We start from the raw sequence: 13419 nt of genomic DNA, 5'->3' as shown, positions 1-13419 counted from the left end.
CTTTCCCTCCGCCCTCCCCTTTCACCACCACAAACTTACCAGCTGCACACAGCTCTCCATGCTGCTGGACTGTGCTCCTCACCGCCTATGGGCTGCACTGCGGCTGCACATATGTACGGGCATTTATTGGCCACATCAGGCCAATTTCTGATACAGCCAATTTTCTTTATACCTGTGCTGATCTGATATTGGACAGATGCATCAGTGCACCACTAGAAAATTAGCTTGATTCAGAAAGATCTGTACTTGGGGGTTTTCATACAGCACACACCGGAAGTATTCTAGGGTCTTCTCCCTCTTAAGGTTTTCCAAGTACAGCTCAAAAGAGATCTCAGTATATCTTTGCAGCTAAAAAAAGCAGACTTTGTCCTATAACACAGTTATTCCTATCGGGTAACTCCTTCAGATCATTTACAAATTTGGAATAGAGAAAATGTCTAGAGCCCAAAAAGCAAGGAAACCAATAGAAAATAAGGCATATAAGAAAAACCAGAGCACTGCAAGGTTACCAGTTACATGTATCTTAGGTTAAAGTACCCAGGGCCTGGATGGCATTATCCTCTATGGAGAGAAGAATGAGAAGTCAGAGCCTTTATCCTAGTGGTTCTCAACCTTTTCAGACTCGAGGCACCCTTCAGAAAATGGTAGCACTTAGTTTTCACTCATTTCTTGACTACAAAAAAATATTAGGGGATTCTTCTTTCACAAAGAACTCAGAAAGACCACAACAGATCAGGATGTTTTTTGACACTATGTATTCCTATCTGAAGTCTCTGAGTTTACCTTGTGAATTATGTGTAGGTGTTTACACACCTGACAGTGGTAATATTGCATGGCATTCTCTGCATCCTTAAAATAACCTCTCAGCACCCTGGTTGAAAACTGCTGCTCTCTCATGTGGAATAAAGGAGCAATGACACCAAGTTACAAACTGTAAAGACCAAGTCTTTCTCCAGCAGTCTTGAGCTTCAAATTCAACAGCGTTCAAGCAAAACTACAATACAGCCAGAACGTTTGTACTTTATAAAAGGGATTATAATTTTAAAATAAAATAAACAGCAAGAGAAGATGAATAAAGTGAATGTTAAGATAGACAAAACCTTCTCTTGTGAACCCTAAAATGATGCAGCCTTTTAAAGATAAGTAAAATGGACAGAGCAAAAGACCTTTTACTCCTCTTAACTCAATTCTGTGCTTTAATTCAAAGCAGTGTTACTGGCCTAGCAATGAGGCTCTAACACTGAAGTTTTTCAGCCTGATGGTAAAATCATTTAGTGTCCATCCATCTCCAATAATAGCCATATCTAGACAATGGACTCTATTGAAGCATCTAATCAGGGCAAATAGTTATTTGCATAAAACATTTTCTGTAACCCTCTGTAATACATCTCAAAGACTCTATTCAGACAATTCTCCTTTCCCACAGACATTTAAAAAAAAAAAAAAGATTCCTTTAACAGAGATGGTAACAATGACCCCTCCCACTTTAAGGGCTTGCGAACGACAGAAAGTAGAAGGGACTTGCCCGCCAACTAAAATCATACACTCTTCTCAACCAGAGAGCTGTTTTATGCCAAATAATATAGATCATCTTTATCTCAGTAAAGAAATGAACCTCTAAAATTTATTACTAATTTTGTTTTAATGGGTTTAGGACTTAGGAATCCAAACATCACCCTGTGCTATAGTTTAATTCTGAATTCATGCAGTGACCTTTTAATAAAATACTCTACATTCTCCTCCATTGCATGACACACTGACATGCTATTTGCTTTAATGTGTATGGGAGGCAGCACAGTCCAGCAGATACAACATTAGCCTGGAGTTAAAAAAAACATAGGTTCACTCTTCTGTTCTTATCCCCTCCCACATGTGGTCACTCTTCTAGTCAACTGCAAAATTCTTCCAAACACTTCCTTGCTATGTCTATCTACATGCCGCACCGAAACGAGGCCCTGATATCATTCAGCTACCATAGTAACATAAGCAATAATATTTCTGTCCTTCCTCTCCTTTCCTTTACCTTTTCTCCTTCTTCCTCTTCTATGAATAGTTCTAGATTTTATCATTGGTTTGTTTAGTACTAAGTGATGCATACACCATTCCTGGAGGCAACAACTATGATTATTTATAGAGAGAGGTTGACCAAGCACAGTTGCCACAGTTTTTGAAGCTCTCCTATGAAATACGAACTTTCATTTCTCTCTAGACTAATACAGCTACAACCTGGATACCTTTCCTAAACATACACTTGGGGGAGGCGTGGAAAATGTTTAGGGCACAAGTCTTCCATCCTTACTCATTATAAACTAGCTAAATGGAGTTATTTGCAGAGAAGGAAGTAAATTACTTCCTGGTATAGGAGCAATTTGGCTTCTTGGTCCCACACGTGCAAAGTAGAGTGCTACTTTCTACATGAGTAAAGGTAGAAGGATTGATTTTTAGTCTTAGATTTCTGCTTCCTGCTCTTAAAAATATAGCTTAACTATATTCACCACTGGAATGTATGATTACCTGCTTAATGCATCTAATACTACAGCACAACATGAAACCTCCATCCTACCAAACAACATTCTTCCCCTCATGGTAGGACAGAATACTGTTTCCGGCTCAGGTCAGGGCAGCTGTGAATAAACAAGCTCAAGCTATGAAACAGCATCAGGAATACCACAAAGTCAATCCTTATGTTAGCCACTGCCAACTCTTAGCCCTAGACTGGGTCAATCAAAAGGGTTGATTTCCCTTAGGCAGCTTTATGATCATTTTTGTTTGTTTGCTTTAAAATCAGGCTCTTCAGTTCATATGAGCTTTTACCACAAAAATTCTGGTTTGTTGATGACACCAAAGGGCTGTCCACATTCATTTCTCCTTCTCAGTACATGGCAAAGTCCTGCAGAACCAAGGAATCAAGTGACCCAAAAACACAGTTCCTGTCTCCTCTGTTCCCTGCCCTTCTCAGTAACATCATCAGCCATACATCCATCCACCAGGTTCTCAACAGGTGATCATCTTGAGTTCTCAAACACAGAGCGCTGTCACTCTAACCTGTTTTTCAGATGGTTATCCCTCAAGTTCTTCAGCACTGGATGCAACCTGAGAATGAAGCTTCATGCCACTATGAACATGAAAGCAGACATCAGCTGTAGCAAGGCAGAGAAGGTTAGACAGAGAAAGCAGCCTCGACACAGCCCCAAGTAAGAATTTCAGTCACTGTCCAAGTTTGATTTTTATCAGCTTAAGCCACACTGTTAACATTGTTTGTTAATCTATTTTGTGTCTATGAATCAGTCGTTCCTAAGTCTCTTCCCTCCCACCCCCGTTTATAAATAACACAACTTACAGTACTGAGTTTGTGTACTGGAACACAGACTTCCATTAACTTACAAATGTATATTAAGCCAATGACATTAAAAAAACCCTTATTAGTTATTTATAAGACTGGTTAGAAGGGCAGATTCCTACACTTTACAGTCCACCAGGAAAAGATCTTCATTGCTCATTCAATCAGTTCTGTGAACAAAATAAGTCCTCCACTTAAAATCCAGTTTGCCTGCCACTGCACAGTTTTTACATATTTCATATGCTTTCCAAAAGGGAAGAGACTTTAAATGACTGATGCTCCCTATCTATTTCTAGTTGAAACACTCCTACTCAACCTCACACAGCTCTGCTCATCAGAAGCTCTGGTGCCTCATGAATTTCTGACACAAAATGAAACCTAGTTTTTCATTAGCATTGGTCCAATGCGCTGGTTGTATTTTATTAATGAAGAAAAATAAAGCTGCGTCTTACTTCTATTTTCTGATCATGTAGAGAAACAAAAGACATTTGCTGCTATTGGAGCAGATAAAGTAGCACTGCCTTTATAAAAATTACCTACTACAGCGGTGCCCAACCTTTCTAGGCTGTGCGCCAGATGAGTGGTGCCTGGTTGGTCTACAGGCCTGATACAGGGCATGGGATTAGTCAGTGGGCTGAATCCAATGTGGGGTCAGTGCAAGGGTACAATCTGGCCCATGGACTCAGGTCCCTGCATGCTGGATCATGCCCACTGCCCCAGGCCTGGCCCTGCACAGGCCTGATCAGGCCTGCCACTCTGGCTGTACCCTAACTCGACCCAGTGTATGAAGCCACATCATTTGGCCCACAGGACTTGGAAATTTGGCTGGCGGGGAGCAGTGGCAGTGTTAATTGCCACCATTCCCCTGCTACCAAATGTCTGCACCTGTGGGACTTGGAGACTGCGGGAAGCCCCACAGTCTGGATAACATGGCTCCAGACGCTGGAGGTTGAGCACCACTGACCTCCTACGTGGGAGAACAGAAGAGGTGAGGTATAACTTTGTTAGTAAAGTTGAAAGTGGACATCAATGAATTGAATGATCAGAGTACATATAATCATGCTAATATTACTCATGTGTTACTTACTACCTGAAGGCAAAATATGCAGAGTCCCTGAAGAAACAAAGGTCATAATATTATACAGACATACACGCATACCTCTATGGACCTTGCCACCACACACTTGGAGCGAGATCAATATGCTAGCAAGCTGGGCTAGCAGCTTGCTAGCATAATCAAGTGCAACAGACTGCAATTCCTTGAAATTTACTAGGTAATGGATCAATAGAAAGGCTGTGAAATCATTCTTAGCACTTGCCTAGGATGTACCAGGTTCCTTTGGCACAAATATAACCTTAGTATTGAAAACTGCTGTTAACACTTAGAGATTTCTCTCAGAATTTGCTTCCTGTGTGTGGTTAGAACATTGCAACAAAACAATCCATTGAGGTCACAAGAACTATTTTATTTGCAGTGATGCAATATACATGACAACAGCGCTCCCAAAGTGCAAAGTAGACCAAAATGTTGACTAAAAAAGGTCACAGAATAATTTCCTTTACACCGGGAGTATCAAGCTCATCTGCGATCCTGGGCCAGATCCAGAGCATGGGGCTCCTTGCGGGTATGATGCAGCATAGAGCATGAGGGTGGCAACAGTTGTCACCATGACAGCAGCAGCCACCACACAGGGTCCAGTGGCAAGGGTGGAACAGGGTCCTGTGGCAATGGCAGGGGCTACAGAAGTGTGGGGCCCAACTTCCAATGCCCTTCAGTAGCCCAGTGGAACAAATGAGAGACACCCTAGCCAAATCCAGCCCTCAGGGCATGTTTGACACCCCTGATTTAACCTGAAAATACACAGCATCTCTGAGCTCAAACAGGATCAAAATACCATTCCATGAACTAAACTGTGCATAGGAATTCACTGAAGCAAGAATAAAAAGCCTGTATTCACATCTCATAAGAGGTGAATGGAAAACATTTCTTTGCAGTAGTTCTGGATTATCCTATAAACTATCAGTTGCCCCTCAGATGTTGAAAACTCTTATGTTAATGCCTTTATTTCCTCTAGCAAATTACTCCACTTCTGGCAAATTACTGAATGAAGTGTTGGAAATAGTTTCTGGGTGTTCAAATTTACCTTCCAAAAATGAAAGTCCCGTGAAACATTAACCTTGTAATCCTAAAATAAATTTTCATTATGTACACTACAACTTTCGTCCATATCAAACTACAGACTTACCAAACAAGAACCATACTAAATACTCCTTCTACATCACCTAGAAGAAAACATATGAAGGCTGTTAAGACCCTCTCATTCAAAACCTTCACAAAATAATAAACCAGAAACACTGAAAACAAGCCTAGGCAATTAACTTCCTTCTGAAATTGTGGGAGAAATCTCAAGTAACAGAAGTTGTAATTAACACCTTGATTTAAACATAACGCCTGACAATCAACAAAGCATTATAGGTTATTATTTAGGTGATGGTTCCCACAGTTGTGGTTTACAGTGCTTAATGACTGTTATCTGCCTAACAAAGGCACAGGTGTCTGATGTATTTCAAGGTAAGCATCACAAGTGACAAGCCAGCATGCTTCTCTGACATTTTTTTTTAAATAGCAGAATGCTAGTTGGTAAATTTTCCCTCCAAGAAAAAAAATTCAGAAAGAAAACTGCTGCTAACATTCATTTGCACTAAGTACAACTCAGCCACAGCCTGGGCTCTATCACAATTTATTTTCCCTTGCACAAACAAAATAAAGAGGACTTAGAAACTGAGATGAGACAAGTTCAACTCTGCAGCCCAGTGATTCTCAACCTCGGGGTGCAGCAAGATCCTTTCAAGGGTGTCACAGCACCCAGACCCTATGCCAGGCAGTAAGCAATCCCTCCTCTACCTGCTGGCAAATCACATCCCCCAGATAAGCAGCACCTGCAGCTGGTTCCTTACCCCCCAGCCGTTCATTCATATGCATTGCATGTGTAGGCAGGTAGGCAAATTCAAGACAACACTTTTCAGAACAAATCATTTCCACCCATGCTCATGGGACTGGCAGGAGGGGCCATGATTGCACAAGGCTCTCTAGCATGCAAATCACCAGAGGAGCAGCCATATGAACGAGGGGCGGAGAGGGGACAGATAGTGGAAGAAGCAGAGCACAGTAGGATAACATCCTGCCCCCTCCACCCTCACCTGGCACCAGCTAGATTCTAGCTCAGTAGCTCTCAACCAAGGTGCCACTAAGGGGGAAGAGTGCCCTGAGCTTAGAAGGCTAAGAACCACAGCACACAGGGGGGCTCTTCAAGCCACGTACCAGACAGAGGGTGAACCAGCGGCTTCTCTTCCGGCCTGAGCTAGAACAGAAAAGTGACTTCCTTTCCCCCATTCCTTTGCTCCCAAGCACCTGCAAAAGGTGAAGAATAGGCGAGCAGAAAACAAAAGACTTTTCTTGATCCAGCAACAGGTATGGAACTAAATAGCCTCCTCCCTGGCTCTTATGGCTGCTATTTTTAACTCTGCTAGAGGCTGCCTGCAGTCTCAGAAAGATCTCACACAATCCATTACATTCAGGTCCTGTTTTCTAGTTTTTCTTCAAAACCTAGAGAATTTTCTTAAAATGGAGATTCAAATGTATTCATAAAATGGGCCTATTGTGCTCATGGCTTAAATAGGATCCCAAGGTTAAGATGCAATGAGTGCAACTGATTTATTGGATCACAGGAAGAAGCATGCACCAGATAAATAGTATTATTCTGTTATGGGAGACTCCTTGCTACCAACTATGGAGACCAGAATTGAGCCAAGACTGAAAAAGGACACAATACACTGGTTCTCTCCTTACCTGAAGGAACACTTCACATGCAACTAGACAAATAAAACATTTATCAGCCAGTCTGATCATTCCTTTCAAAAAAAATCTTCTGAGCTTAGTTTCTGCTACTGTGCCTTTCTGAAAACACAAGTGTTACAAAACAATTTTTCTGAGGGCATGTTTCAGGAATGCCTAATTTATTAATATTAGTATTTTTGTCTTTCTGTAGCCCTCAAAAAGCAAGCAAAACCTGTTTATAATATTAATTAAAGAAAGAAAATACTACTGCCTGGAAAACATCTCATTAAGTTTGGACACTCGTCTTTCATGCCAAGTACATGTCATATTTTATTCTCCTACTGCTTATCTCAATGCACAGTTCCTTTTCCTCTAACAAAAAATATGCCTCTGTCAAACAATACTTGACACTAAATAAATAAAACCAAATACCAAAACAAATGATTTTGGACAAAAGGTTCATTTCTGTTCTCCAGTTCTACCTTCACGCAAGCATATCTCACCATGTATTGCAGTCTTAGCTAATAGTGCCAAAATTATTCTATAACCTCCCAGCAACATGAAAGTTGCCTTTACCCGATATATTAATCATGCCTTTCCCTTAATATCAGCATGAAGAACAAGTGTCTTCTCAGAGGTAGAGCACAAAACTAGGATTCAGAAATTACAGGATCCCCATGTCTAAGTCAGTCTATCTAGAGCAGCGATTCTCAACCAGGGTGTCACAGCACCATGGGGTGCTATGAGATCCTTTTAAGGATGCCATGGTACGCTGTGCAGCACTAGCACTGTTAGGTGTACAAACATCTACACCAGTGATTCTCAGTCAGGGTGATGGGGCTCCCTAGGGTGCCAGATTATTTCAAGGGTGCCTTGAGCTGTGAAAAAATAAATGAGGTGTGAGAAGAACAAACAGATAAACTAAGCAGATAAACCAGGCTCAGGTTTGGCCAACCCCCACCCCCACTGCCCAGCCCCTCTGCAACATATAAATTAATTTTTGAAATTGTGTGCCATTCAATTAACAAAAGTTGCAGAGGGGTGCCTTGAATCCAGTCAGGTTGAGAACCAGCCTACACAATTCAAATGTGCAAACACCTCCATGTGGTTCCAGAAAGTCAAAAACATTCTGACCTGAGTTCTGAGTCTTTCTGAGTTCTTTGCAACAGAAGAGTTGCTTTACAATTGTTCTGTAGTAAAAAAACAAATTAAATTAGTTTTTCACATGGGGTTAAAATTCAGCAAAGTTGTGGAGACAGCCTGAAAAGGACAAGAACCCCTGATCTAGAGGCTCGGTCCCAGAAACACAGGCCTATAATGGTGCAAGGTAGCAATATACTAAGTTACCCTATTCCAGCCCTGCCCATACCAGCTAGAAGCAAGTGTGGAAACAGTGTAGTAACTTTAGTGCGGCATGGTGCACAGGTGAATTGGATTCTTCTGAGGGGCAGAGTTTATCTGGGATTTGAGGAAAGTTTGTCAAATTTAAGGTATTTTGAACAAAACACTTGGGGCTTAATGAATTGGCTGTGACCACAATTGGAGATGGGACACTGAACTAAACAAAATTTGGAGCTGTTTCAATACAATCATTCCTACATCACTGCATCTCTCAACTTTCTAATTCACCTGCTCAAAGAGAATGTAGACAAATGAAATTAGAAGAAAATATTACCGTGCAACAGGTCCAGAAAAAACACAAATGCAGAACTGACAAATATTTCAGAAGCAAGCAGGAAGATGACTGAGTGGGTTTCCATTAGACTCACTTCCAAATCCAATACTAGATTTTCATTAAAGTATCTGATCCACCTGAACAATCATATCTAACAACTGGAAGAGCAGATAAAGCTGAAACAAAAACACTGCACTGACTTTAAAGAAACTGGATGATTTTGAGAAATGCAATTCAAAAAGCACACATGAAAAATGTACGTTTAAATATAGGAAAAATAGGCAAGAATATAAATATACAATAGGAGAATGCGGCACCAGGCAGTGGTTCGACCAGGAAGGATTTGGGAATTAAAATGGATGCTAAATTGACAGAGTCAACAATGAGATGCTGTTGTTACACAGCCAACTGCTACACTGGATTCTATTTAAAGTGTTATGTAAAACAAGTGAAGTAATTATTCCTTTCTACTTTATACTGGTCACGAATCAATACGAGCCCTATGCTTGGTGCTTTTTGGATACTATATTTGAAAGTAAATAAATAAATATAAAATCAATTGCAGACAAATTGGAGAAAAATTCAGACAGCAATATAAATGAGAAAAAAGTTTGAGACATTTAGAAATCTCAGCATGCTTCATCTAAAGACAAGTCAACTGATATGAAGAAGGATAACAGTCCCCAGATACATAAAAAGGACAGCATGTCACAGATTTGGTTTTTAGCTGCTACAGGCAATATTTCAGGTAGTATAATAGTGGTAGCCCAGCAGCAGCATCTACTTCAATACTTATTAAAAACTGAATTTGATATTAAGAGCCAGTAGAGTTGGAAAGAGTTGGGTAGGGGGGAAGACGGTTCAGATGAGGGCTTGAAGTGAGAAGCTAGAATTAGCTGGTCAGGGAGAGTGGAACTTGGTGTGAAGAAGGGGAGAGATCTGGACTCAGCAAGTCTAACAGCATTTGGAGCTTAACAGAAATGATGATAGAGCTAGAATGGGCTGAGCAAGGAGACTGGGACAAGCTGCCATTGAAAGAAACAACCAGCCCAGAAGAGTCTGCACACGGCTAGAAAAGTTGTCTTGCCAACCTCCGCCATCAGCAAATACCTATGAAACATACTAGCAAAGTATGCACCTTCATCCTCCTCTAATTCCAGTGCATACAAGGGATCATAACTGCTACTAATAGTAGTAGGGGTGTAGGTTGTAGCCGTGTTGGTCTAAGGACATAGGCAGACAAGGTTCCTTGGGTGAATTTGATATCTTTTATTAGACCAACCCAAATAGTTGGAGAATAGTCATTAAGCAAGCTTTCGAGTTCAAAAAACCCTTCGTCAGGCTAAGGAAGCTTCAGCAGTTGGTGTGTGCTCTTCCTGGATGGAATGAAAAGTAAACAAGCCAGGGGCTGGGCTGGGGAGTCAGTTGCCAGGCAGATTATAATGTATTAAAAACCCAATGTCTACGTTTAGGTTGATGAAATGGAGCTCATAGGCTCGTCTCTGGAAAGTGTTGTGTAAGTTTCCTTTGAGGATCAGGACTCAGAGATTGGAGAGAGAGTGGTCCTCCTGTGAGAAATGTGCCTCCACTGGTAATTGAGTGTTTCTGTCTTTGATGGATTTCCGGTGTGCATTCATTCTGGTGCGCAGTTGTTGTTTGGTCTCTCCTACATATCTTCCATCAGGGCATTTGGTGCATTGGATGAGGTATATTACATTTCTGGAGGTGCAGCTGTAAGATCCTGGGATGCTGATGGCTCTGTTGTGGGGTGTAGTAATAGTGGGGGTGGTGGAGATGTGGGGGCAGGTTTTGCATTTCTTGTCATGGCACAGTCTGGATCCTTTTGGTGTGTTCTGGGCTTGAGGAAGTTTGCTTCTGGTGATGAGGTTGGCGAGGTTCGGTGCTTGTTTGAAGGCTAGGATGGGTGGCTCTGGGAAGATCTTTTTAAGAATAGGGTCTCTTTCTAGTATGGGTTGCAATTTTTTGAGGATTTTCTGTATAGGTTCAAGGGAGGGGTGATATGTCATAACCAGCGGTGTGCAATTTGTGGGGGTTTTTCTTCTGTACTGCAGCAGTTCTTCACGTGGTATCCGGGTGGTTCTTTCAAACGTGCGATCTCTCTCTCTGGATGAGTGTCCTTGTTGCGTGAAAGCCAGGGATTGTGCAGCAGATATTAAGGTGCTGACCCTGCTGATGACCCATACAGCCTGCAACATGAATCCTCATAATTAGGTACCTACTCAAATTTCAATTTCATGGATTTTGCAGAAATCCACAGGGGGGAAAAAAAATAAAAATAAAAAAATACTAAAAATAAAATGCTGGCTTCTCAGTGGGATCCAACAGTTCTCAGGGCCAGTGCATGCAGCCCACTGGGAAGGGAAGGGAAGGCAAGAGAAAGGTGCGGTTGCCAAAACAAAGGGGAGCAGGCAAGATGGCTGCTGTCCCTGCTCCTCCCTGCTGCCTGGCCTAGAGGGCTGCCTGTCGTGCAGCCCCACCTTTCCCCACCAAATTAGCAGCAACAGACAGCCTCCTAGGCCAATTAACGGTGAAGGGCAGAGCCATTTGACCAACAACCCTCTTTACCAATCAGTGGTGAGAGGTAGGGCCACCAGGGCCCCTTAGCCAATTTGGGTGGGGGGGGCACTGTGATAAGCTCACAAAAGTGGCAGCCAGCCCCGCGACCTGCCCGTGAAATTGGCTGCCTGCCTCCTCAACTTGGACAGACCCCTACTCATAACTTATAGAGCTTCTGTTTTCAGGTTGACTGTAAAACCTCAAGGCAACAGAACACAACACTGAGATTACAAAAATCACGTGAACTGCCAAGTCAAGCTCTCAAAAGTTCAAAAATGCCAGAATTAATCATGCTTGTGTTTATGCATTACAATTCCATCTTTACCTACAAACCTTTTTTGCTGTTCTTGTTTTGTTTTACAACACAGAGCTCCTGCATCATTCAGTGCACAGAATGAACCTGTTCCAGAGATGAATCGGTGTTGTGAAGTGAAGAACACAGTTGTTTGCCTTCTGTGTTGCGTAAGTCAGAAGATGTATGGTAGAAAGCAGCAGGAAAAGAAATAACTGTCTCACAGGCAAGTTGAATGTTACCAAGGAGAATCAGATTCTATGCCTGCCTATGCCAGACTTCCTATGTAATCCTAGGAAAGTCGCTTACACTAAAACTTTTTACTGGTCACCACTAAAGGTATGTTCATCATTTTCTAAGTTGCCAACTTGAGACCCTGCAGTCCGACTCTCAGAACTGCTGAGCACTCTGAGCTGCAACTAAAGCATAACTCACTGATGTCTTAAAAAGTGCTTTATATTGCTAAGTACTCTAAATTAAAAATAAGAAGGTCCCGAATGTCTCAAATTTGGCATCCAAATTTAGTGGATACTTTCTACCTTAATCTCCCAGTTCATCTGTAAAATGAAAATTATATCACCACTTAAATGGATGTATTAATCTCTGTGAAGCATTCAGATACAATGTTACGGAGAAGCCAATAATGAAATGAATAATTCTGTCTTCAGAGCTGGATTTTGAGTGGTCTGTAGTAAAAAAAGAAAAAAAAAAATATGGAACACCCATTGAACAGTGTGGCTCAGGACAAAATATGGAACAGATGCTCATTAACTGAGCACAGTCCATCCTATGAACTGGAGAAAAACTAGAACGTGAAAATACAATTAAAGACTTGATTACAAGGCATGTTTGCAAGAGGGTTGGAATTAGGATTGCAGGCGCAAATTTAATTCTAGTACTTCCTGATTTTTGAGCACACAATGCTGCAGTCTTATTAAGATTTCATAGACATCAGGGCTGGAAGGGACCTTGGAAGATCGAGTCCAGCTCCCCACCCAAAGGGCAGGAATTCAGCTGGGGTCATAGGATCCCAGCAAGATAAGCATCCAGTTTCATCTTGAAGGTGTTCAATGAAGGCGCTTGAACCACCTCCGGTGGCAGGCTGTTCCAGACCTTGGGGGCTCGGACAGTAAAGAAATTCTTCCTTATGTCCAGCCTGAAACGATCTTGAAGTAGTTTGTGACCATTCGACCTCGTCATCCCTTGGGGCGCTCTGGTGAACAAACGTTCCCCCAGATGCTGGTGGTCACCCCTGATAAACTTGTAGGTGGCCATCAGATCACCCCTGAGCCTGCGCTTTTCCAGGCTAAAGAGCCCCAGGGCTCTCAGCCTGTCATCGTAGGGTCTGCTTCCCTGACCTCTGATCATGCGCGTGGCTCTTCTCTGGACTCTCTCAAGCTTCTCCACATCCTTTTTGAATTGTGGAGCCCAAAACTGGACACAGTACTCCAGCTGCGGCCTCACTAAGGCCGAGTACAGGGGGAGAATGACGTCCCGGGATTTGCTTGAGAAGCATCTATGGATGCAAACCAGAGTTTTGGTCGCTTTACTAGCTGCCGCATCGCATTGCAAGCTCGTGTTCATCTTGTGGTCAATGATGACCCCCAAGTCTCTTTCTTCCATAGTGCTAGCCAACATAGCTGGGCTATGATGCTCGCCAGCTCCTTGAGTACCCTGGGGTGAAGATTGTCAGGGCC

The 13419-nt window shown here is 42.2% G+C and overlaps 1 protein-coding gene across 8 annotated transcripts in view; it reads right to left on the bottom strand.

Moving 5' to 3' along the window:
* The window catches only part of PTPRJ (protein tyrosine phosphatase, receptor type J), a 171455-nt gene that overhangs the window by 100857 nt on the left and 57179 nt on the right, over positions 1-13419 (bottom strand). Inside the window, exon 1 of one of the 8 annotated variants that reach the window (XM_025202108.1) lies at positions 173-217. The exons of the other annotated variants lie outside the window; for them this stretch is intronic. Coding sequence (XP_025057893.1) covers positions 173-202 — 30 coding nt within the window. The 5' untranslated portion in view covers positions 203-217. Of the gene's footprint in view, positions 1-172; positions 218-13419 lie in introns of those variants that run through there. 8 annotated transcript variants of the gene reach the window in all.

Source organism: Alligator sinensis, unplaced genomic scaffold, assembly GCF_000455745.1.
Source record: "Alligator sinensis unplaced genomic scaffold, ASM45574v1 scaffold983_1, whole genome shotgun sequence".
Lineage (NCBI taxonomy): Eukaryota > Metazoa > Chordata > Crocodylia > Alligatoridae > Alligator > Alligator sinensis.
Note: the sequence above shows the minus strand (reverse complement) of the source record. Positions and strands in the feature narration are given on the sequence as shown.